Source organism: Pezoporus occidentalis, unplaced genomic scaffold (assembly GCF_034315485.1).
Source record: "Pezoporus occidentalis ecotype Australia unplaced genomic scaffold, CSIRO_AGI_Poc_V1 ctg349, whole genome shotgun sequence".
NCBI lineage: Eukaryota > Metazoa > Chordata > Aves > Psittaciformes > Psittacidae > Pezoporus > Pezoporus occidentalis.
Window position 1 is genome coordinate 343,121 of NW_026915473.1, and position 24,979 is coordinate 368,099.

Genomic DNA, 24,979 nt, shown 5'->3' on the forward strand with positions numbered 1-24,979 from the left:
CAGCAGTTGGCGGCGGCGGCGGGCCCGGTGGTGGTGTCGGCGGGGCGGCCATGCTGCTCACCGTGTTCTGCCTGCGCCGCGACCGCAGCGAGCTCACCTTCTCCCTGCAGGTGGACGCCGACTTCGAGCTGCAGAACTTCCGCGCCCTCTGCGAGCTGGAGTCCGGCATCCCGGCGTCTGAGAGCCAGGTCAGGCCCTGCCCGCCGCCTCAGGCCGGCGCTGCCCCTACCCCCGCCCTTGGGGTCTCGCCACAACTTGTGTCCCCTCGCCAGGCCCCGCTGGGGCCTCAGCCCCGCCGCATCCCGAGTTTGGGGTTGTTTGGGGTGTGTGTGTGTGTGTTTCCTCGCACCCACCGTTTGGGTTTGGGGAGAGACGCTTCCCTTTGCTCTCCAAGCCCTCCTCGTCCCCTCAGGAGAGGGCTCCGGTCCGGCGGTGTCTTCCTTTGGGGAAGGCTCCGTCTCCTCCCGCGGCGGAGCTGACGGGGAGAACAGAGGGATGTGTGTTGTTATTGAGGCGTTGGAGGAATTCGGTGTGCAAGTCGGGAAGAGTTTGGAGTGAGAGGGACGGAATCAAGGGTGGGGAGGGCGGCAGAGCCTGGGATCGAGCCCGAAATGCTCAGGAAGAGGTTTATTTATTGTATCAGCGTATTCCTGCTCGCAGCCGGGTCAGAAAGGGCAGTCTGAGGCTTTTCGTCTCCTTTACCTTTCCTTGCAGGTGCAGGGACTGAACACAGCATCTGCCTGGTTCCCCCCAAAATCCCCCTGCTAGCCCCAGCTCGGGGCTTACTCACAGCGTGCTGAAACACCAGGCTGCGGCGTGGGGGCGGCTCTGGCCCGTCTGCCCGTCCGTCTGCCCATCCATCTGGGCTTTACTCAATGTTTTGGGCTCAGTCCTGCTGTTCTTCCCCCGTTTCTACCCGTTTCTTGTCGAGGAATTGCTGGACAGGGCGATGTCCCTCTTCCCGGGGCACTGGCAGAGTTAGTGGAGTTTTGTGGGATGACTTTTGCTTCCTAAGCCTTTTCCCAGTCTAAGTTAATGAAGTGTTTTTCCAGTGAAGGGAATATTAGTCAGCGATGGAAAAAGTGCTGAAGCAGCCCTTGAGGTGGACGTGTTCCCTCACCAAGCAGGTTCCCGACGTGGTGTTTTGCTTTATCCTTGCCTTCAGTGAGCCTTTGGTTTTAGACAGAGAGGTTGGTTGTGAGGCGGATGTCCTCTGCAAAGCCAGGGTACAAAATCAAGGTGAAATGGATTTTCCTTTAGGGGAAAAACTCTTGGGTTTTGGTAGGTAGGTAGAGAGGAACAACCTCACACAAAGGTTCCTGTCCCTACGCTCCAGCAAACCCCTGTGGCTGTGTTGCAGCCGCTGTTGAATTTGTGGCCAGCAATGGGGACAACCACTGTGTAACTCCTCACTTTGGCCTCCATCACCTGCCAGCTCTGGGTTGGGATAACGAGGGCTTGTGGGCTTTTCTACTTTCATTTTGCTTGGTTTTGCTCTGTTGCAATGAAACCAATGGAGTTTCATACTGAAATCAGCTGCAGGTATCGGGCATCAGCACTGGGCTTTTTGTAGCCATCACTGCCTCCTCCTGCTCACCCATCTGCTGTTTGTGCATCCCCTTGCTTCATTCTCATGTTGTCTAGCTGTGTATTCACTTTCTCTATTGTTTCTGCCTAGTGCGTGTGAAGTATTTTGAGGACCTTTGTGGGTGCTGAGGTGCTGGCACAGGGTGCCCAGAGAAGCTGTGGCTGCCCCATCCCTGGCAGTGTTCAAGGCCAGGTTGGACACAGGGGCTTGGAGCAAGCTGCTCTGGTGGAAGGGGTCCCTGCCCGTGGCAGGGGTTGGAACTGGATGAGCTTTAAGGTCCCTTCCAACACAAATCAGGCTGGGATTCTGTGACCTTCACTGAGGAGAAAGGTATAAAACCACAAGTTATCAGCAACGCAAATTGTGTGGAAGGATTTTGTGTGCTCAAGCCATCGTCCTCAAACAGGCAGTGTTATATTCACCAAACCATGTAGTTTGCTGCCATTTTCCCATAACCAAGGCATATGTTGAAGGTGTCACATCATCACTAAAGAGAGGATGAATTTCATAGTAAGGGTTGTGCAAGGTGGAGTAAACCTCTTGTGTGTGGAGGAGGGTTCATCCCACTCTCACTCTCTGCTGGTTTGTGACACTAATTCTGGGTGCTGCAGTTGGGGTGGAGGTGAGCAGGGGCTGTGGTCACAGGGTGGCATGAGATAACAGGGACGCTGCTGGCAGGCAGTGGTGATAAGAGGAGCTGTGCTGGGAGAGGGGAACTAATTTGGCTCACTGTGGTTTCCTGCACACATCGAGGTGGTGGCTTTTCTGGAGGGGACATGGGGAGGCTCTCGGCAGAACCGTGTTCTTCTGCAGCACCCTTGATTTCCTTCATTTCTCTTTCTTTACATGCCACGTGTCTCCTGTCCTTGGCTGGGCATAGGGTTATTTCATGGGTTCTGAGTTTGGATTGATCTGTGGTTGCTGGTGGTATCTCGTGCTCTTGATTGGGGTTCCTTGCTCCATTAGGATGTTCTACCCTGTGGTATCATATCCATCCATCATGTGGTCTTAGCACCTGCATCCTGGCCCAGGCCACCCCCAGAAGAGCCCATGTCCAGTGCCAGGCCAGCAAACAAAAGTGTGCTGCAAACCAGACAATCCAAACACACCAAATTACATCAGCTTGTTCTAAGAGCAGAGCAGAGTGGGTCACAAGCTGCTAAGCCAGGCTGCTAATGGATGTTGAGTGAGCTCAGAGCACTTAATTCATTGTCTGAGGTGTTAAGGCTGAATGCTCATAAATCCAATTCCAGGAAGGCGACAGAGGCAAAAGCTCACTTAAACTGATTAACTTGTCTCTTCCCGAGTGTCTGAGCAGGTGAACTGCCATTTCAGACTTGCACGTGCAGCTGGGATTCATCCCACTCTTGCTTTCCCTGCGGGCAGCGGTGTTACTGAGTCAGGCTGGGCAGGGCGCGTCTGGTAACGCGCGAGGATGCGCTGGGACTCTTCCCATCACAGCCTAACCTGAATTATGCTGGTAATGTCTTGCAAGCCATCAGAATAGGAAGGAATATTGTTTACAGACCTGTGTTTGCTTTGGAAGGAACCCAGTCTAGTGCAGTACTGCTGAGGCTGGGAGGTGTATTGTTAATGAGGAGGTAGGAAGCTTGTGCAGGATTCTCTCAGGCTGATGGCTCTGATTGCTGTTGGTATGGGGCTCTTGTTGGTTTTGCATTTTCTGTCTTCGGCACTGCTGCTGCTGGTGGATCTCAGCTGTTGCACACTAGTAAGATTCTGTGTTGTTTCTGAGTTGGTGGAGTAAAGCAGTGAACGTCAGGAGCATCTTCCAGACATTAAGACATGTAGTAACTGGGGGGCTTTTTGGATCTTCTTTTTGGCTCTGCTGCTTGCGATAGCATCGGGCAGAGCTGTGGCGCATCCACGTGAGGACTGCAGAGCTGCTCCCCATTGCTGCCAGTCCTGACCTGCAGCAAACCCATTGTTGCTGAACCAGCCTTTTCCAGACCCAGTCTTGCTAAACAAGGTGGTAAATGTGAAATTCAATCATATGCCCGACGGGTTTAGGCTGAGTTCTCCAGCACTTCTTACTCTGGACTCCTGCTTAGGGGTAGGAGCTGTTGAACCAGGTCTCATTGTGCCCCAATAGAGGCACAGGAACCGTAATGTTTAGCAGATACCATTTCTGGGAACATCTGTTCCTGTAAATCACGTCTTTTTGTTTTCTTGCTTCTCTGTAATTCAGGGCATCTGTAGGTATCACAGATCTAACGTGAATAGAAATGTTCCCATGGTGATTGTTCATTTTGATCTCAATATGATTTTATGTTTAATCTGTGGACCCCTTGTTAAGGCAGATTATCTTAATAGAAAATGATGTGAATGTGTTTTATAGTCAAAAGAAGTTACTTCCCCACCACAGGCTGATTGCAGTCTCAGGAGAGATGTTTGGGTGCTGAACCCTCATCTCCAGGTAGAGTTACATCAGTGAAGTAAACTGGAAATCACTGAGCTGATTACTGTGGGCCTTGTAAAACTGGTTATTCTGGGGAGCTGTTGTGGGAGAAGGCAGCGATTGTAGCTATTGGACTGCATCATCCGTGGGTCTGCCCTGATTGGTGCTGCCTGTGGGTGTGCAGTTGGTCCTTGGTCAGTAGGTGTTGACCGCGCAGTAGAAGATGGTTGTGACTTGTGATCTTAGAGATTGGAGTTTGGAAATGTGTGGTGAACAGGCCTAGGGCAAGGCTTACCTTCTTTCACAATGTTGGCCTCTAATTAAAGGAGACCAGCCCTTCTCCGAGATGCTGAGTTTTGAGGAGCCACAGACCAAGTCTGTGTCCTTGTCCAACCACTCATTGAGGCCTTTCTGTGCCTGAGGATGGAGGTGCTTGGGCAGGGCTGTGGTGAGCACTGCTTACCTTCCCTTCTGAAGCTCAAGGTGGGGCCAGAGGATCTACTGGAGCCTTTCCTAAGATAATAACCTCTTGCTGGTTTTTATCTTCCCCTGCTTTGCACTGCTGGGGTTTTCCACTGCTCTCTCTCCATGAACAGATAGTCTATGCGGAGCGGCCGCTGACTGACAACAACAGATCTTTGGCCTCCTATGGCTTGAAAGACGGGGATGTGGTGATCCTGCGACAGAAAGAGGCCGTGGAGCCGCGGCCCTCCATCCGCTTCCCAGGTGAGAAAGGATTTGTGCTAACATTTGCTCAGAGCATGCAAAGATCTCCATGTTTCTCAAACACCAGTTCCATGTCTTGTCAGTCTCCTTTAGCAATTCACTAAGCAAAACACCTTGGAAGGGAGGGTGGTTAGGGGTGAGGTGGGAGGCTTTGAAAATTACCCAGAGGGCTTGTTTTTAATGGGATTTTTTTCTTCCAAGGAAGCAAATATCATTTTACTGTTCTCCTGGGGGAATGCAGAGAGAGCAAGGAAGGGAACTGGTTCAGAACAGCAGGATTTGTAAAGGCCTGTGAATATTTATACAACCACCTGGTGTAATGACACAGTAATATGTGGTCTGCATGGCTCAGGTGCATTAAAAGGCTGCATTGATGTACTCTTTGAATCCATACATGACAGATACCCAGAGAAGCTGCATCTCAACAAACCCAGTTATGCAACTGTGCTACTCAGACTCCTCTGAGCAGAGCTCTGCTCCTCTGTCCTGTGTTCCGAAGCCATTCCCAGCAAATCCATGTCATAAAACATGGCTGGAAAAGAAGGTGCTGCTGGCTGAGAAGGGCATGGGAGCATTGTTTGAGGTCTTCATCCTCCTGCCTCAGCTGGAGGATGGGTACCTGCAATGCAGGTCTGCAGAAATGCCACTTCTCTTTTTTTCCCTGGTTGTTTTAATCCGTGAGATTCAGAAGCGCCTTAGATGTGAGGTTCAGCCTTGCAATCCCTCCGTGTGGAATTCACGTTGGTGAAGCTGGAAGTAACGAGTCTGTGATTCACTGAGTGTGTTTCAGGGGATAAGAAAACGGGCCAGATAGAAGGCTGGACGAGTTACGTCAAGCCATGCTGGCATCCCTAACCCAGTAACCTGCATGCGTGGCCATGCTTCCAAACTGCTCCTCCAGAATCTGGTCTAATACTGCAGCATTAAGAGCGGTTTTCGCAGTGTGAACGTGAAGCACCAACACCTCTGACCTCTTTCTCCCTCAAGGTCTGCCCAGGATAGACTTCAGCAGCATCGCCGTTCCGGGCACATCCACACAGCAGCAGCAGCAGCCGCCTCCAGCGCAGCGCCTACGCCCGTCACCTCCCGATGCCCCCTCGTTCCCCCAGGGGCTGGACAACCCTGCGCTGCTCCGGGAGATGCTGCTCGCAAACCCCCACGAGCTGTCGCTGCTGAAGGAGCGGAACCCGCCCTTGGCAGAGGCGCTGCTGAGCGGAGACCTCGGTGAGGTGGGGGTTAACCTCTGGGAGGTGGTTTGGAACTTGTTGGAGCTCCCTCCTAACAAAAGGCAGCTGCGGGTGTTTCACTGGGGTGTTTGCCGCCAACTCCTTGTTGGCGCTGATAAAAGGTGCCAGTTGGGAATACTCAAAGCAGGGTTCCTTTCTTATCAAGACCTTTCTGCTGAGTTGGGTGTATTTCTCCTGCTTGGCTGCTTTAATATCCTCAATCCCCTACTTTGAAATATCAGCTGCACAGATGAGTCGAGTTTCTGTGATCACAAGTGGCTCAGCATCTGATTTTTCATAGAGTCATAATTCCAGAGTGGTTTGGGTTGGAAGGGACCTTAAAGCTCATCCAGCTCCAACCCCTGCCACGGGCAGGGACACCTTCCACTAGAGCAGCTTGCTCCAAGCCCTATCCAACCTGGCCTTGAACACTGTGATTAATTTGGGTGCAATTGAAGCCTAGTATCATGTCCTTGATTTCCTCTGCAGTTGAGTCTGTGTTGGTCCTTCATCCTTCGTGTGATTAAAGGTGTGAGCTCTCATGTCCTTTCAGTATTTAAACAGAGTGGTGGTGTGGGCATCAGCAGTTGTGCTTTCTGAACTGCTGCAAGACAGTTAGGTAGGAAATAAATCCTGTTGAGTCTGGGAAAATGAATCATCAGATAGTTAGGGTTGGAAAGGACCTTAAGATCATCTAGTTCCACCCCCCCTTGCCATGGGCAGAGAATGAAATATCTTCTAGCAGGAGATTTTCTTCCCCACTTTCAAGGTTACATCCTTGTGATTTCTCGCTGTCAAATAAAGCTAGAAAGGAGCTTGCATGAATATTCTTGGTCTGTTTCATTTCCCAATTCTGACTTTATAGTCAGAGTTAAAACCACATCGCTTGTGCTCTTCTTGCAAGTGCTGTGCCTGTAGTGCCGTTGATTCTCCATCCCCTTGTCAAGATGTGCTGCTCCTGGCACAGAAAACGAGAGGTTAAGCCCTACACACCCAGAACTGGCAACAGCAAGCTGCTAGAAGGGTGGGGTTTGAGCTGGTCATGCTTGCCTTGTTCTCTACTGCTACTGTTAGTGTTTGGGCACAGATCCAGTCCAGCTCTGGCTCTCATGCCCCAGTACATGCATAGATGTGTACCGCAAGTGCTGTAGAAGGTACCTGCTATACAGAAGCCTAATTTAAAACATAAAAACCCAAACAAGTAAGAAAATACACCTAATACCTTCCTGAACAGTCTCTGAGCCAGTGACCTTCTTCATGGGAACTACATTTCTGGAAGCAAACCCACAACCTTCTATGTTTACAGAACCTCATTTATTGCCAAGTCCTTTTGGGAACGTACATGTTCACATCCAAGTCGTAAAAAGCAGCCAGAGGCTATCCAGAAAGTGGGGATCTTAAAACATGCACTTAAAACTTTGGGAAGTGGGTGTCCCAGCTAGGACCTCTTGATTGCAGTGGCAGGTATTCAGCTCTGGGGATGCTGGTCTTTGCCTGTGTTGCTTGGGTTTAAAATATGTTTTGTTGTTAGCCTTCATTTTGCCTTTGTTTTTTGCTGGGTGCACAGGCTGCTCTTTTACTGGGAATGCTGAATGTAAAATGTGGCACATTTTGCAAGCTGTTCTTGGGGATGGGCATCTTGCTGAGAGCTGTGAAACCTCCCTTCTATCTATCTCTGAAGCTGTTTCAAAATGCACGTGCACTTCAGCCTCTCAATTGAGTTGTGCAGATTCTTAGTCCTGATTTGTGCTTCGGGTCTCATTTATCTGCTGGTTTTGCAGCTGTTTGGGTATTTTTGGCATATTGTGTAGGCAATTCTTGCTGCAGTAGAAGAATGAATTTGTGGTTTAATGGCAGCTCTTTGGTTTAAATATTGTCTTTGTGTTTTTCTCCATATTTCATCCATATAAAAATGTATGTGCAGGGAAATCGAGTCTGATTGTGCTGAGTTTGGGTAGCAGACACAAGGAGAAAGAGTCCAGACAGTTTTTATCTTAGGGCGTTCCTAGGTTTGGTCCTTTGTGGTCCATCAGTGCTGTCTGCAGAGGAAGCCTTTTTTTTTGCATGTGCTGTTGACTCTAGCCCTGAGTGCGTGCTGGCATAGAAAGAAGAGTTTGCTGTGCCAGACCTTGATTTTAAGAGCGGTTTCCAGTAAAGAGCATTTCTGTGTCTCCCTGGTACTGCAGAGAAATTCACCAGGGTGTTGCTGGAGCAGCAGCAGGACCGAGCCCGCCGGGAGCAGGAGAGGATCCGGCTCTATTCAGCTGACCCTTTTGATCTTGAGGCACAGGCCAAGATAGAAGAAGACATAAGGTAGGAAACCAAAGTCACTTGCAGGCTTTGGAGGTCTTCACGGTGCCTCCATCCACGGTGTGTTTTCCATGGAAGATGCATGGAGCGTGTTTAGATCCTGCCTTAAGACATGCATTGGCTTGAAGGGCGATGCTCTGAGCCGCCTTTGCACATGGGAAGTTTGGGATTCAGGTACATGTGGGTGCACCTCGTCCTTCAGAGGTATCTATCTGAGCACGGATCATGAGGCAGCAGTATCACTGTCCATGCATGTGATGTCCCAGAGCTGCCTAAGCTGGTTCCCTTTGAAACAAGAGCTGAGATCCTCTGGCGAGGTGGTACTTGGGTGCCTCAGGTGTGTTTTGAACCTCGGGCTTGTGCTAGTCTCTAGGCTGATCTCTCTGCACAGCAACGTGGCGTCATTTCTCCCAGCTGCCTTCCAGACTGGGTTTTGTGTACTGCTAATTGGTTTGTGTCTCTGGCTAATTCCAGACCCGGAACATCGCTGCTGTCAGAAGAGATGTTCTGTAGAAATATGTTCTGTTCATCAGCACTCGCTCCCTCCCTCTTGCTGTCTTCCAAGTGTAATTGCATTGGGCTGGGGCTTGATTCTTACACTGAGTGATAAATCCTTGAGTCAGATCATGTCGGATGCTTTTTTCCTCAGCTCAGAAATGTCCTTTTGGTTCAGGCTCAGAGTTGACCATAACCAAAATTCAGTTGCAGTAAGAGTCATTCTTGTGTTGCAGCTGACAAGGTGTTGGTGCTGGATAAATGCTTTGCTTAGCAAAGCAGGAAAACACACATTTGTAGATAGCAAAACGTTGCTTGAGGCACAGGAAAGCTTTCCTGCTTCCATAGATGAGGGGACAGATAAAGGTGATGTGCCCGAGGCCATGCAGCTGTCCCCAGATTTCACACCTTGAACTCTTTGCTTCATTAGATGTGCTGTGCCCAGGATTGACAGGAGGCTGTGGCAAGTGTCCTGTTTGTTTTGAGACACATTTCTGCCCTTCAGAGTGTACCTTAGATGGAATGTCAGGCACAGAGAAAACAGAGTAATGGATTTGACAAGAGAACAAACTGAAGATTAACCACTGTGTATCCGATGTAAGCTTAAATAATAAAAGACAGGACAATATGATGCATGAATACATGAAGTGGGGCATGCTGGCAGTAGGGTGCTTTAGCTCCCAAGTGAACCAGGTATCAGGGGCCATTAACTATTTATCCTTCACCACCAAGAAACCTCATCTCCCCATTCTTGGGGGAAGGCTTACCACAGCACAGAAGATGGATAAGAGTGGAGGTTGAGGTTTTCCCCTTCCCCTACTGAGGAGTTAAAATGAAGTGGCATCAAAATTGGAAGCCCTTTTCCCTTTTTGGTAGATGAAGCTATTTCGGATACAGTTGCTGTGGAGGCCCATCACTTCCAAGATACTTCTTGGGCTGTGGTGGGCTTCTGAAAGCATGTTTCTTCTATAGGCTTGAAATTGCACCAGAGGTTTGTGCTCATGGTGGTGTTTCTCACTGCAGTTTTGCTCACCACCCTCCCTTCCTGTGCCGGGCAAAGAGAAGATACCAGGGAAACGTTGGAGGATTTGAACGTTCAGCTGCTGTGTGGGATTCCAGCATTGTAGCTACTGGCAACATTGTCATTGTGTGCCCTCAGTGCTTTATTTTAGAGTAATAAATACACAGGGTTTTTGCTCACAAGATCTCTAGGTTAACTCTGTGGTGATGGGTTTCTGTTGCAAACAGAAGGCTGTCGGGAGCTGTAGTGTGAGCTAGGCAGGGTGTTGGAAGGAGCAGTCTCCATGGCTCTGGATTAAGCCAAGGTCATTAATAGCAACTCCTTTTCTGGGAAGCCTGTGTGTAGCTAATGAAGCAGTCCCTGGTGTGCTCTGGGTGTGCTGTTTGTAAGGTGAGCTGCAGTGGGTGGGATTTCTGGGTCTGTTTGTAAATCAGAGGGATGCTTGTAAGGTTCAGCTGACAGAAGGGCTGATTCTTCTCTCTCTTCTCCATTAAAATCAGGCAACAAAACATTGAAGAAAATATGACGATAGCAATGGAAGAGGCCCCAGAGAGCTTTGGGCAGGTGGTGATGCTGTACATTAACTGCAAAGTCAACGGACATCCAGTGAAAGCCTTTGTTGACTCAGGTGAACTGGCTCTTATTCACCTCTCTGCTCTCCTTTGTCTCACTGAAGGAGACAGCAGTTGTTCCAGAATCATTGCCCAAAAATTCCATACTAAAGCACAGTGTTAGAAGATTCTGAAGCATCTCATTAAAGCCTGAGAGCAGCCTGGGCATTGCATAAGGCAAAACTGTTGAGAGAAGCAGCACACACGAGTGCTTGAGCCCCTCAGATCAAGGCTCCTGGGAGAATTTCTGGGCTTCAGTGCCAGAACGGTCACTGCCACGTGTCTGCCTTATCTCATTTTACAGATGGGGGGGATTACACGTTCCTTTAATGTAGTGCTTCCCAGCCACAGCCTTAAAGGGAAAGTACTTGGGGTTATTCCAGCTCTACAGTAACACTGCTGTGTGATTACAGTCCATTCAACATAGTGGGATTCACAGGAAACTTTTACACCCCAGTGCAGTTGCCTGATGCAGGCAGGTTGGTTTCCCAGCTGCTGAGTGCAAGATCTTAAGCCCTTCCAGGGGAGAATTTGCATCTGTGTTGAGCTCTCAGGTTTTAACACCAATTCTGTTGCTGGTAGGTGCCCAGATGACCATCATGAGCCAAGCTTGTGCTGAAAGGTGCAACATCATGAGGCTGGTAGATCGGCGATGGGCTGGCATTGCTAAAGGTGTAGGGACACAGAAAATCATTGGCAGAGTGCACTTAGGTAAGTGCTGGCATTCTGCACGGGGCAGCTTCAGCAGCAGTGTGACTGCATTTCCCGCACTCTTGGCACCAAGAGGATCTGGTTTAATGCTGTAATTGTTAGGAGGTCCCACAGAGTAAAATAAAAGTGCATCTGCAGAGTGTTTGCTTGTCTCAGGGAAAGCTTGTCTCGTTTAATGCTTTTTTAATGGAATTACCTTAACGCTTTTAGGTGCAGGAGTCCTCAGCTCCTGCAGACAGAGAGAGGATGCGTTCAGTCTGGCTGCAAAAAACAAGGCTAATGTCTTTGGGGTGGGACTGCTGGGCAGTATGATTTGCTCAGGAGGGCTCCAGTACAGTGGAGTGTGTTGTATTCCTTTGAGAAGAGAAGATTGGCTGTGCTTTTGTGCAGTTTTTCTGGATGAAAGAAGATTGTCCTTATTGTCTGAAAAATGATTGTCTTCACTGTACAGATCCTCAGGCTTGGAGGGTTAGATGAGCAGTAAGGGTCTACAGCAGTCAGCTCTTAACTAGCTTCTTGATACCAAGGCAGGCCTGGTAGTCCCTAAGGCTTGCACAGGGCTGGATGTGCAGTGACCAAAATGCTATGTCAGAGCTCTGGTTTCAGATTTGCCAGGAGCAGGCCTTGCCCAGGAGGTCAAAGAGCTGAGAGTAGATTTATTGCACTGTAGGTATTGCAAGGAGGTAAACTCTCTTCCTTATATTTCAGCTCAGGTCCAGATTGAAGGGGATTTCCTTGCGTGCTCCTTCTCAATCCTTGAAGAGCAGCCCATGGACATGCTTCTAGGACTGGATATGCTTAAAAGGCATCAGGTATCAGAACCTCATAGAAACATAAAATCCTAAAATGGTTTGTGTTGGAAGGGACCTTAAAGCTCACCCAGCTCCAACCCCTGCCACAGGCAGGGACCCCTTCCACTAGAGCAGCTTGCTCCAAGCCCCTGTGTCCAACCTGGCCTTGAACACTGCCAGGGATGGGGCAGCCACAGCTTCTCTGGGCACCCTGTGCCAGCGCCTCAGCACCCTCACAGGGAAGAGCTTCTGCCTAAGAGCTCATCTCAGTCTCCCCTTGGGCAGGTTAAAGCCATTCCCCTTGGCCTGTCCCTACAGGCCCTTGTCCCAAGCCCCTCTCCAGCTTTCCTGCAGCCCCTTCAGGCACTGGAGCTGCTCTCAGGTCTCCCCTTCAGGAGCCTTCTCTTCTCCAGGCTGCCCCAGCCCAGCTCTCTCAGCCTGGCTCCAGAGCAGAGCTGCTCCAGTTCCTGACCTCTTTTGAAGCAGTTACTGCTTCTTCCAAGTTCAGTGCTAAGTGCAACAGAAATGCTTTCCTTGTCTGGGAATGTCTTAGGATTTTTCTGGGGAGAGTTGCTGGTGGATTATCTTCCAGCCAGTTATGAAGTACATTACATATACTTCATGTATCGTGGATAGCTGGAGCACGTCTGGCAAGTTTTTTGCTCTGATTGAAGATGCTCAGAGCTTTCCAACTGAATGATTTGTCACAAAGCAGGTCATAAGAGCCCCTTTGTTCAGAGCTGATGCTCTTGGCTCACAATTGGCTGCTGTGAGCTCTTCCCATTGGAAGTGGATTGTTTAACCTTGTTTCTCCTTTTTCTCCGGGAATGGGCTGGCTCTTACCCAGGCCCCTGATGTCTTGATGCTCTTTCACAGTGCTCCATTGATCTCAAGAAGAATGTACTGGTGATTGGCACGACGGGCTCACAGACCACGTTCCTCCCAGAGGGCGAGCTCCCGGAGTGTGCCCGGTTGGCGTATGGGGCCGGGCGGGAGGACATCCGGCCAGAGGAGATCGCAGACCAGGAACTAGCAGAAGCAATACAGAAATCCGTAGAGGAAGCAGGTACCAGGAGCTGCCCCATTGAAATACTGATGTGCATAGTTCCCTTGCTGTGTGGCAGGATGTCACTCAGCAGTTCCCCCTTCTCAGCACCTAGGAGATGCAGTTTAATGCAGCACCAGCGAGTAAACAGTGGAGAGGAAGGGGCTTTATTCATGCTCATTGCCTCTAACTACACTTCTCTCTCCCTTTCTGTACAGCAAATTTGCATGAAGGCATTTGGGGATGCTTGCTGTTTATGTGTGCTCTCCTTGCAACTTCCTACCTGCTTTGGTTTCTTGGCCTTCAGAGGTGTGGAGATAAATGATTGTCTCTGGCACCAGTTGTAGTGCCTAGGCAGGGACGTGGCTCAATTGGGTGATATTTCAGCAGCCTCATGTAAAGACAGCTTTGTGGGGGCTTCCACAAGTACTCTCTTAATAGCTGCAGCATGTAAAAATAGAGGAGCTGAAGCAGTAAGAGCAAATTTCTGGACCAAAGATGACAATTCTTAGAACTAGCACTATTTCAGCATTTTTCCTTAGAGTGGTGCTTGTGCCCTTGGAAGGTGAAGTGCTTCTCTTACCGAGGCTGCTGGTGCTCTGAATTTCAAAAGCAGCAGCTGAAGTCACATCCTGGTGTGTATCTGCAAAGAGGATTTTCACCCTCCCCATAGTTCTGTTCCTTGTGCCTCTGGAATCCATGAGCTGCACAAATGAAGCCCTACTTTAGGCTATGGAAGAATTTGGTAGCTGCAAAATGCAAAGTGGAAATGCCAAAATAGCTGAAAGCTGTGACCTGAAGTGTCTGTTTAATTCCTCCCTTCACTCCAGCACAGGCTTTTGACTAGAGGAAAGCTTCATTATTTTTGTTCCATGAAGCTGTGAACACCTCACAAAGTGTATTCCTTGGGCCTTTTCCAAAACCTTTAAAGACAACATTTTACATGCAAGTGCTTTCTAGAGACTTCAAGTTTTACTGCTGATTGTCCCCCTGAAAGCACACAGTGAGATTCTGCTTCCCACACACATGCAAAACATGCTGGGTCATGTTTGAGCTGATAAATTTGATTTCTTCAACATTTTTATTGCTAATTTTTGAAGAGTCTAGCATGTGCATATGTACAATTGAAGTGTGATAACCAGATTTAACCATATATATATGGTTAAATATATATAAATATGCATTTATATATTGATTGTATGTGACGTATTATATATAATATAAATACATATTGTATATATATATAACCAGTTGTAATGCACTGACATTTTTCTTTAACACTTTCCAATTGCTGCTTGATAGTCCAAAGAGTAAGTAGTGACTTTCATGCAAATAATGAAGTTGTTCCATCAAGGGGAGCTCAGGACTGCACTTACTGGTCCCTTTGACCAGTCTGCTTCCATGCTAAGAATACAAGTTCTCCAGAGATGTAAAAACCTTGAGAGGAAGGCCTGGCTTTAATGAATAAGCAAGAAATGGTTTAGGAGTTTGACTTTTAAAGCCAAATTGGTGGGTTTCTTAAGTTGCAGCAAATAGAGAGAAACACAAACATAGATTTGACCTTGTCCCTCTCAGGTTTTGGCAGCGCTAAAGGTCAGACTCAGCAGCTTGAGCTCCTGTCTCCTCACATAACCTGCAGAGGAAACGTGCAGGTGTAAATATGAGTGCTTTTCCTGTTCAGATGTTGAGCTTGGTGAAGCCTGGGTTGTTTTTTGCAGTATCTCTCTATTTCAGAGAAGATTTTGCAGACATCGTAGTTGGTTGGGCTTAGTTCTCGACTGAAAGGGTCAAATAAAAAGCAAACCTCATCCCAAAATATGAGCCTTTACAACAAAGGTGTTGTAATTGAGTGCTTTAAAATGAAAAGTGCCTAAAAGGAGTTAAAGCTGCTTATGCAGCTGCAGTTCCAAAGGCCGTGTGGCTTTGTTCAGACTAATCAATCTGCAGTTCACCACTGCTGCTGAGCCTTAGAGATGTATGAGAACAGGAAATCATTTTGGGTATTCATTTAATGCTTGTAGAACACCAGTGCACAAAACTAAGATAGGTCTTGTTTAGACTGACTCTTAGTCTTAGATGTATTACAGGCCTCTGGCCCACAGGCATTTGTTGGCTATATCCAAAGATGCCAGAATATACCCTCTTCCCTTCTTCCCAAACTATTAGTTGCTGCCAGATGGTACCAGGAAATCCAAGTGAAACAACAGGAAGGTGAAGCAGGAGCGGATGTAATGCAGCACCAAGGAAGCTCGGCTCTCTACAAGGCCTGTGTTCTTTCATAACAGCTTGACTTTTTGCTGCCTTCTGGTAGATGGTACAACAGACACTGCTGCATACATCTGGGGGCTATTAAAGTTCTTGTTCTGAATGCACCTGGGTGATTCCTGAGCTTTACTTCATCCCCTGAAGCCCATGCTTCAACACCTGCAGAAGGGCAGCTGAGGTGGTCGTGGAGCCCCGTTGTGTTTTACTGTGATCTAGATCCTCCACGTCTGTTTATCTCTGAGAGCTTGCTCTTTTCTGCCTATACGAAGTGTTTCCCCTGCCACTGGGAGACTCGGTGACAATGGAGGATTTACAGAACTGGCAGCAGAACTGCAGTAGCTTTAGGAAGTGTATTCAGTAGTTTACCCCTTACACAGCTTTTCATCCTGACAGGCTCGATACAAGAAAGGCACTGTCACCACAAATGCAACTCAGGTTTTTCCTAATGTAGGGAGGAATTTATTCCTGCTGGTGCACTTTGTGGAGAAGAGTTTGTTCCCAGTGTTAGCTGGATCAATGCCCTTGACAGGGCTGGGATTCAGCTCCTGTAGATACCCGTGGAGCAGGATGACAATGGCTCTCGGAAGGCTGATGTGGAGGAGTGCTTGGCAGGCTACCAGCTACTTCTGCTGTCTAAATGACAGCAACTCCCTCGTGTCTGATCAGACCCTTTATTACCAACCCACTGAATCAAAAGACAGTTCAGCTTCCTCTCTGAAGGATTGCCTTGGGAGCAGAGAGTGTGAATGTAATCCTGCTGCTTAGAGACAGAAACAGATCCCCCTGGTGTTCATCCGTATCCTGTGTCTGAAGCCTCTTTGCCACCCGGATGAAAGCTGAGCAGTCTGCAGATCTGCAGGATAATTCTGGCTTTTTAATACTCCAGCATCTCCGAGTTGTTGTAGCTGCATTAAGACCAGACCAGATGTGCAGGCAGCAGAAGGGATTGCTGTGTGCAGCGGCTGCTGTTCTTTATACTAAAGCATATTGATCGGGGTGTGGTAGTGCAGCATCATTGCTGTTTAACAGAGAATAAAAGAAACAAGTAGCTGAAGTGAGAAAGGCAGATTTTTTCCATGTTGTGGACCTGAAGGAATTCTTAGCTGTGCCTGGGAATGGTTAGCTGTCCCCAGTACACCTGGGTATGTGCAAAGAGAAAGACTTCAGGTAAAACACTGAGTTTGGAGGCCTCTGGGAAGGGAAACTAAAGGAAACAAATCATGCAGCACAATCTGGATATCTGACACTGAACAGAGTAGGGCTTTAATGGAAGAACAGGTGCTGCTGTTGCAAAGGTCATGTTGGTGAATTACTGAGCGTGTGAGAGCCGATATATTAGCAAGATTAGACTATTAGCAAGATAAGTTCTCTTATTTAATCTCTCCTGATAACTAGAGCCAGTGTTTGGTGCTCCTGATAGAGATCTGCAGTCCATCTGTTCTCAGGGTGGAGAAGGAAGCAGTGAGCTGGGTTTGACTTCAGGCTGTCTCTTCCTTTGCTTCTCTCATGCCAGCCTTGGCCAGCAATTCTTTTTGGGGTTTCTGCCTTTCACCCTAGGATCTTTATGCTTCCCTTTTGCAGCAAGCTGGCGTTTTGGCACTGCTGGGAGCACAGCGCAGGGATTGTGTTGCCATCTCAGTTCTCATAGCCCTGAAACATGCTGCCTGAATATCTTCAGTCTTGCGGAGAACAAACCAGACATGTGCCTTGTGCTGTGTATATTTTACCCTATGTGTAGTATCACCCACGGACCACTCTGCAGCTTAGATAGTACAGAACAGCCTTAAAATGGTTCTCAGCAGAGTTATTTTTGACTTGACGTAAGGAATTTCCCAGGCAGAACTCCTGGAAGCAGTGAACAGGAGGAGCTCAAGCTGCTTCCACACTCTCCGGATGGACATTCGGGAGGGGAGCTGCGAGGTCGCAGGACTGTAACCATGCATGTGGTGTGCTCTGAATGCTAACACAAGTTTGGTGTGTTTGTTTCCTAATCCAAACAGAACGTCAGAAGCCTTGATGCATGTAGTGTGTGTTTACTGCAGCTGGAATGGGCCACAGACCAGGTATTTACAGCCACTGGTTTATAAGTTCTCTTTACTACAGTGAAAACACAGTTCTCCTGTGCCCTGACTACTTCTTTCTTTCTGTCTTCCGTTAGAGAATAGTGACAAAGAAACTACCTCACTGGAAATGCCCTCATTACCAGCTTCTGATGGGTTTCAAAATCCAGTCCAGTCTTCAGGACTAAATTCCAAGATCTGTAATCCCACAAATCAATTACTTGATCGTTCTGTCTCTGCCCCTGCTTCAGTTTGCTCATCCGAATCCAGCCTCACAGAGCCCATTGAGCCTAGAGCCGTCAAGTCTTTGGAGTCTTCAACTGAATGCCAGATAACCCCAGAAGAAGAACTTCCTCTATTATCACATCTTTCCAGTAACGCTTCCTTGACAAATAATGGCCCTTCTCCCCAGCCAGGGGAGGTGCCCTGTTGCAATCCAGCTTGCCTTTCACAGAAGACACTCGAAGAAACACGCACTGCAGACAGTCAAAAGGAATGTAAAGCTGAAGAACAAGACCGTGGTCAGGAACGTCCTCTGGTAGTGACAAAAGCAAATAGTTTGGCTGACACTGCTTCTGAACATGGGCAAAATCAAGATGTGTGTCTCTCTTCAGAACAGGAGGGGAAGCATGAGCTTCCCATAGTGCATCAGACACACAAAGAACCAGAGAAGGAACACCTGGAGGAGCAAGCTGAGACAACTGACCCAGAACCTCCTTGCCGTGTTGGCGAGGTTGAGAAACCTGTCGTGGAAGAAGCCAGCCAGATGGAAAATCCTCCTGTGGAAGTGAGAGGAGGTGGACTGGAGAAACCAGGTCTTTCCTGTGGGAAGGGGAGTATCCAAATGTCAGCCTCCTTCAGCTGTACACATACGGAAGCCTTAATGGAAGTAGATGTGGTTGAGCAGCCTGCAGCTGAAGCGCAGAGCTCAACAAGTGAGCAGAAGCAGCAGGCTGGGAACAGAAGTGGATCCAACCTGAACTCGGATGCCTTTTCCATGGAAGTGGAGTCGCTGAAGTCTGTATCCTCCTTGAGTGATCCGCGTTCCATTGGTGACGTTCCACAGTCTAAAAGCACTGGTGAGATTCCTGCAAAGTATACTGAGTTGTATAACCAGCTGGTGGCTGAAGGCAGCTCTTCCCCTTCCAGCATCCATCCACTGGACATGGATCCAGGAAGAACTTCTGAAGAGCGATGTTTCTCTCTTGCATCAGCCTTGAAAGAGCTTCACAAACTCTTGGTTGTCAGTCGGAAAGGAGAATGTAAAATCCTTGCCTCTGAAGAAGTCTCTCAGCTGGAAATGGCTCACACAGGGCCAGCAGCACAGCAGAAGGGGCTTTCTGAAGATAAGCAGAAAGGCTCGGATCCAGAACAGAGTTGTTCCTCCTATGAGGTGAGGTCTGAAGGTAGAAAAGCAGAGGGGAAGGAGCCTTGTGATTGTGGCATCAAAAACATCAGTGCTGGGTCTGGTGGTCACATACAGTCTGCTCTTGGAGAAGGTGCTTCTGAGGTTCAGGTTTCAGGTAAGAGTGATTTGGTCATGGTGAATTCTGCAGCCACATCTGACCAGCAGCAGAGCTCTGAGCAGGAGGAGGTTTTGGCAGGAGGTCATCGGAGTCCAGCTGGTCCCACTTTGGAGCAGAAGACATCTGTTTCCTCTGCACCCACTGTGGATGAGGGTGCACCTCAAGATACTCAGAGCCTGTGCACAGGAGCACCCAGGAGGAGCAGCAGTTGTGCTCCAGAAGGTCCATGCCTGGGTGGGTGTGAGGAGCCAGTGCAGAACCCACCATTGGCCGGTACTGGACTTGCCTTGGGAGCTTCTCCCCTCCCTGCCTTCCCTGCAGCTGATGTTGATCGGATCCTTGGTGCTGGTTTTACCATGCGGGAAGCTCTTGAGGCTTTGCAACAAGCAGATGGAAACACGGATCTTGCTCTTCTCATCTTGCTGGCTAAGAGTATCGTTGTTCCTACGTAACCACGGAAGAGGTAGCTGACTGGGGTGTCTTTTCTTTTAAAGGACATATCCAAATTACACACCATGATGTACAAGCTGAATGTGAGCCAGGTTTTAATTCTTTGCAGCCAAAGTAACTTGTCTCTTCTGTTTCACTCGTTAGATTTGGCCTTTGAAAAGAACAAAAGCGTCCTAGCATTGTGTGGACAGAATAGCTTTTAATGATGCATACTGGATGAAAATTCATGGGTTTGTTTCAATGTACAAGTTTAGAATAAGCTCCAATGTTATGAATAAAAAGCAGAAGCCATTCAGGTGCCTGCCCTGGCCGGTGCAGAGCAGGTTGTGAAGTGAATTGAGGGTGCCTATGTGCAGGACAGGAGCTGCACACTGAGCTCGGTGCGGCGCCGGCATGGCAGCACGTGTCCAAATGGACTCTGGGATCTGGCTTAGCTCTCCTGTGCTTCATAACCCAACGTCTGTGACACATGAAACTACTGTGGCAGCTACTAAAGGTCTGTAGATGCCCACAGACGTGTAGTGCTTTGCAGGAGGAGTACAGGGCATGGGGGGGTTGGATACGTGCGGTTTTGGGTGTGCACAGGGAAGGCTGATGCCTGTTTTTGCCAAACCCTTTTCTGCTCTTGGGCCCGTGTGTTCAAGTTTACAACATGGGGATAGAAGAAGGGAAGAGATAGAATTTGGTGCTACCAAAACTTAAAAGAGACGTTTTAACTTATTTGAAGATGTGCTGGTATTAATTGTAGGGGCGGGGATGGAAAAGGTGTGGTTTACATTTTCTTTCTAGCCTTGCCCAAACCGTGTTTCCCCCAGACAAAAGAAGAAGCTTAACCACTTTAAGGCAAAATGATTAAATTATAACAAACCATCCATGTGTTACAGCTCCCTCTGCCCGGGGAAGAACGAACTGTTGCAGTGGATGCATTCTCTATGCACCAAGCAGGGGGTGATCAGGAGGATGAAGAAATCTGCTTTGCACTAGTTTTATCTGGATGTTTGGGGATGATCAGCCTCTCAGCTGTGGAAATGCAAACTGTGGGGCACCAGCAGCAGCTGGTGGGTACTAATTTAATACCTCTTCAGAGAGCGAGGACTCCCCAATAGGGTTTATGAAACAAATGCACTGATGTGGCTTCTGCATTAACAATCGTGGCCTTCTGGGATGTCCCAGGTGAGTGAAGAGGACTCACCAAGGCTGTGCTGTAGGAAGCCCTTTCCAGATGTTGTTTTTGGGGGGATGAATTACTCTGTGATGTTCTGCAAAGCCCCACAACCATGTTGGGGCTGGGGAAGGGGAAGGAAAGTGTGGCTGAAAAATGGTACCAAATTTGAAGTAGGAACTTTTCACTTGGTCCCACTTGCAGATGGCAAAAGTGGCTTTGTGTCAAGTGTTCATCTGGAATCTTCTGCTTTGAGCTACACCTGAAGTGATGGGTCAGCAGCAGCTGGACACGTGTTTCTGTCATGGCTTTCATTTGTTGTCATCATTGTCTCTGGCCTGTGTTCCTGGTGTTTTGCTTTCCCTGTTGCTTGGCAGATTTGCTTCCATGTGTGCGAGGCTTGTTTTTGTGCAGGGTGGCATTGAAAAACCAGCACAAATTTGGTTTCATCTGTGAACTCGCAGGAGTCCGTGGTGTCAGTGAGCTGTGGTGGTCAGGTTTTTCTTAGATGTTTGGGCAGCCAGGAGGTCCTTTAAGAGGAGCCAACAGCTTTAAGGCATTCCTGTCTGTCAAATGGAGCTTTTGCACGCACTGTGAAGGTACCAGGTAGGCCTTGGGCTCCCAGATGTGTTTAGCTTATAGCCTGCTCCTTGTGATGCTGGCAGCAGGCAGTGCTCTGCTCTTTGGGAGCCCTTTGCCAGAGCAGCATTGAGTAATTCACTTGAGGCTCTGTTCAAAACGACTTACTGAGGCAAGAACACAGCTTTATCATCTTCACTGGGCAGGTGGTACGTGTTACCCTTGCTGAAGTATTATCTTTTTTTACATATTCTCCTTGCAGAGAGCACCTCAAATCAGCAAAAGCTCCCTCTGAAAAGGGTAACGCTTGGGCTGGTGCGGGAGTACAGTGTCATCAGATGTCCCTCTAGAAGCCTTAGGAAATAAGATATATTAGACCCGTCCCCATCTGCATCTGGTTCACTTGTCAAAAGCAGCAACAAGAATGAGGCTCTCAGATCAGAGCGTCCTCAGTCTAACCAGCTGAATCTGCTCCTGATTGACACCCTGGGGCTCAGTGAGGTGGTCCTAGGGGCAAACCCCCATCTGGTGCACAGACACCAGCTGCAGGTCAGCCCTCAGATGCATGAGAGCTGAATTTGCACCCTTAGCCTGCAGCCAGCTTCTGGAAGCATCAGATAGTGGCTGTTCAGTGGTATATACCCTTTTTGTATTTACACTTCATGGTTTTAGAAGCGATTGCTAATAGCTAGACAAAGTACTGCTGCATCGCACCAAGCTGGTTAAAGGCTCTAGTTTTATGGCCTCATTTACTCAGACTGCATATACAGAATTTATGCTAGAAAAGCTTTAGAGCAGCAGCCAATTTGCTTCAATGCTCAGATTTATTCTTTGTCAAATATCATTTCTGAAATCTGCCCTTCTGCCAAAGCTGTTACTGAAGCGTTTAGCAATAGTGCTAGAATTTCCTGGGTAGCTTTCTCTGGACTGCTGGAAACAGCCTGACCCCAACTTGTAAAACCTCTTCTGATCAAGTTAGTCCAAGCCTGGTGATTTAAATCTCTTCATTTCAGAGCCTTGCTTTGGGTGAATGGCTACGTGCTGCTAAATTAGAGAATCAGGTTTTTAGGAGCAAGATTTACGTTGGAGAAAATTGGGGCCGTGGTGAGTATTTAAGGTTAAAATAAAATGTAATAGAACTTGTATTTAGTGAACATTGTCTAAAAGTTGTCTTCTGTTTTAACGTGCATGTGTGTCCTCTCTGCTGTACACACACATCTTTTGCTCAGCCTTTAGCAATCTCTCAAGTGATCCCTGGCCCACAAAGTGGGAATAGCTCTGTGTAGGCTGCTACAGCTTGTTGGCTAGAGCAGGGGATCAAGGCAACACCAAAAGCTGTTCAGGTTTCCAATGAGCCATGTATCCTGGCCTCTCTTCACTCTCTTCCCCCTCTTCACCCTCCTCATTAATCACTGCTCCAATGTATTAATGTCACATCAGCTTAGCAAAACTATTTACAAGTCCATCTATAGAGAGTAAAGCAACACTCAAGAGGCTGCTTCCTAAAGATGCCAGCGCCTGTGGCATGCCCCAGTGGGTCTGCAGAGCTTGTTTCTGGGTGTTTGCTGGAGCCACTGTGGTCGTGTCTCTTGCTGTGGGTTTCTGGGATGTGTTCTTGAGGATGCCAAAGGAATTTGCTCAGCCTCTTGCTAAATGTGTTTCTGTACTTGAGGCTCTAGGTGAGCTGAGAGGTGATGTTCAGTGAAACACCCACATCTGAAAGTTTCTGGGCACAGATAATGGTGACAAGGGGAGGAAATGTTTCCTGGTGATGGTTTTACCTGCTGCTGGACAGAGCTGAGCTGCATTATTGTGACAATCTCTGCCTTCTTGTTATGTATGTTAAACTTCCTATGTAGACACTTGGTCTCCAGGACTGTTAACCTTGTACCTCCTCAGTATGTTCCCTTCTTCCTGTCTCCCCTCTTGGCATTCCCTTTCCTCAGAAGTAGCAATATTTAAGTGTACTTGCTGAATGCTTAACTTCCAGGCAAGTTTTCTTTAACACACTATGCCATTTACAAATTAGAGGAGGAACAGATCCTAGAGGTTTCTTCACCAGACTTGGACTTCTTGCTGGATGGCTCCCCAGAACTCTAACATGAATTTAAAGAGGGGAAATCCAGAGGTATATCCCTGCCTTTCTCAGAGTCAGCTTGGGAAGTGGGGTTGGTTTGGGGTACATCATTCCCTTCTGAAGCATTCGAGAGATTTCTTCCTGCACTGTGTAGACGAGGCTTAGTCCGTGATCCAAATGTGTAGCAGTTTGGGTTACTCTTTGATGCTTTTTAGCTTAAGAGTTTTACAGACTCACTTAAGGAGCTTGAGGGAATCAATACTCAGGAATCCTAAAGCTGGTTGCATTTGTGTCATTTACTCTTCTGGGCTGACCACTGCAGCAGTCCTCCCAGGAGGCTGGCAGGAGGAGTGGTTGTGGCAGCAGAGAATGGGATGTGGTTCTGCCCAAAGTAATACACACTTGATTCTCTTTTTGATTTTGATTATTTTTTTTTAATATTGGGGGACTGTTTATCAACAAAATGGATGTGTAAAAACATTTGATATTTAAAAAAAAAAAATAAACACTTTATCATAACGTTGCTTGATTGGTCTGTCTGTATTCCTGAGGTCAGCAGCTCTGCGCTTCCATCCCTCTCTGGCTTCTTTTCCAAATCCAGTAGAAGTTCCTTAACATAAATGTTGCCGTTTTGAACAGAATGAGTAGAAATCAGGGCCTGAGACCAGGCCTGGGAAATTCCTGTATTCCCCGTTGGCGGGGATGGGCTGCTGAATTGAATCCTTCAGACAGGACTTGGAAAAGCATTGGAGTACAACATAAACCAGCACTTGGCCAGAGCCTTGTCTGCTGGAAGAATGAGCGAGGCAGTCCTCGTGTTTCCTATCAAAACACCCCATTTCCAGCCAGATTAGGAGATGGGTTAATTCTTCTGGAGCTGGAAGCTCTTGGGACATCAAAGAAGAAAGAAAAAAGGCATTTATATGTCTGAGAGGCTCGTGCCAGTTTCAGTTAGAAATAACTGCTTCTAAAGTCCCTTTCTCTTAAGTGTCATGTAATAGAACAGCTTTTGGAAGAGGGGAGCATCTTCCTGTGTCACTTGTGTGCAGTCAGGCTTTGTCTCATGGAGCAGTAATTCCTTTCTCAGCTCTTGAAAAGCATGCATTTTTCCTCAAGGCAAGCACTGAGGTTTTAACCATATTGAAATCTCTGCTGTCCAAAGAGCAGTTGGTGTTCGTACCGTGTGAGCAGAGCCTCAGAAACAGGAGGGGTTGTGAATCAGTCGCTGTGACAAAGCACTTCTTGGACAGTGGCTTCCTCCTCACGTGCTCAGAGCTCTACACGTGATGCTGGTGTCAGCTAAGTTATGTCATTAAGGCAGATATTAATTATGAGGGTAAAACTACGTTTTGATTCTGGTCTTGGGGTGGGAAAAGGGAAGGCTTTAATGTGTGTGCTGCTGCAAGCCTGTTCATATGTTGTCCAAAACGTTGGTGATGGTTTCTTCTGCTGGGAAATGATCTAAGGACTGCATGCTTCCCCTTAAAAACTATTTGGAGCACTTGGGCCTTGTCCATTCTGCTTCAGAGCCCTGGATGACATGGTTTAGTGTGAGGTGTCCCTTCCCATGACAGGGGAATTGGAACTGCATGATCTTAAGGTCCTTTCCAACCCCAGCTGTTCTATGATTCTGTGAAGACGGTTTTCTCCTGGTGCTGTGTGTAAGTGCAGATTAACCACTGTCACAGTTGTTCCCATTTGGGATTGTTCCAGCCTGGCTGAATTGAGGCATTGGCACTTTTTAAATGCCCCTCACATGGCCAAGAGAGGTTCAGCCCCTATGTAATAAATGTAAAGGTTACTGCAAGGTGCTGTGCTTCCCTTGGTTGTCTTTCGTAGGCACTTTAGGAGTAGGGCAAGGGACTACCCCCAGAGTCCCCAGCACAAGAGGAACATGGAGCTTTTGGAATGAGGCCAGAG

The 24,979-nt window shown here is 48.0% G+C and overlaps 1 protein-coding gene across 9 annotated transcripts; it reads left to right on the forward strand.

The window, feature by feature from the left end:
* On the forward strand, positions 1 to 23,578 carry DDI2 (DNA damage inducible 1 homolog 2). Of its 9 annotated transcripts, none has more exons than XR_009966914.1 (11): positions 1 to 188; positions 4,601 to 4,730; positions 5,718 to 5,954; positions 8,143 to 8,269; positions 10,283 to 10,410; positions 10,976 to 11,104; positions 11,813 to 11,916; positions 12,772 to 12,961; positions 17,364 to 20,882; positions 21,996 to 22,086; positions 22,973 to 23,578. XR_009966914.1 is itself a non-coding variant. In XM_062630182.1 (10 exons), exons 1-9 carry the CDS (start codon positions 51 to 53, stop codon positions 19,241 to 19,243), a joined length of 3,063 nt encoding a protein of 1,020 aa, XP_062486166.1. In that variant the 5' UTR covers positions 1 to 50; the 3' UTR covers positions 19,244 to 19,254; positions 20,126 to 23,578. The 9 variants fall into 9 exon arrangements, 4 of the variants coding, with proteins under 4 accessions (XP_062486166.1, XP_062486165.1, XP_062486167.1 ...); XR_009966915.1 differs by having other exon boundaries at positions 17,364 to 20,414; XR_009966913.1 differs by having other exon boundaries at positions 17,364 to 22,086.
* The last annotated feature ends 1,401 nt before the right edge of the window (positions 23,579 to 24,979 follow it).

Coding starts and splice junctions, on each gene's coding strand:
- DDI2 (XM_062630181.1), top strand. CDS start 51: ATGCTGCTCACCGTGTTCTGCCTGCGCCGCGACCGCAGCGAGCTCACC. Junction 11,105..11,812: donor CATTGGCAGAGTGCACTTAG/GTAAGTGCTGGC, acceptor CTTATATTTCAG/CTCAGGTCCAGATTGAAGGG. Junction 11,917..12,771: donor ATATGCTTAAAAGGCATCAG/GTATCAGAACCT, acceptor GCTCTTTCACAG/TGCTCCATTGATCTCAAGAA.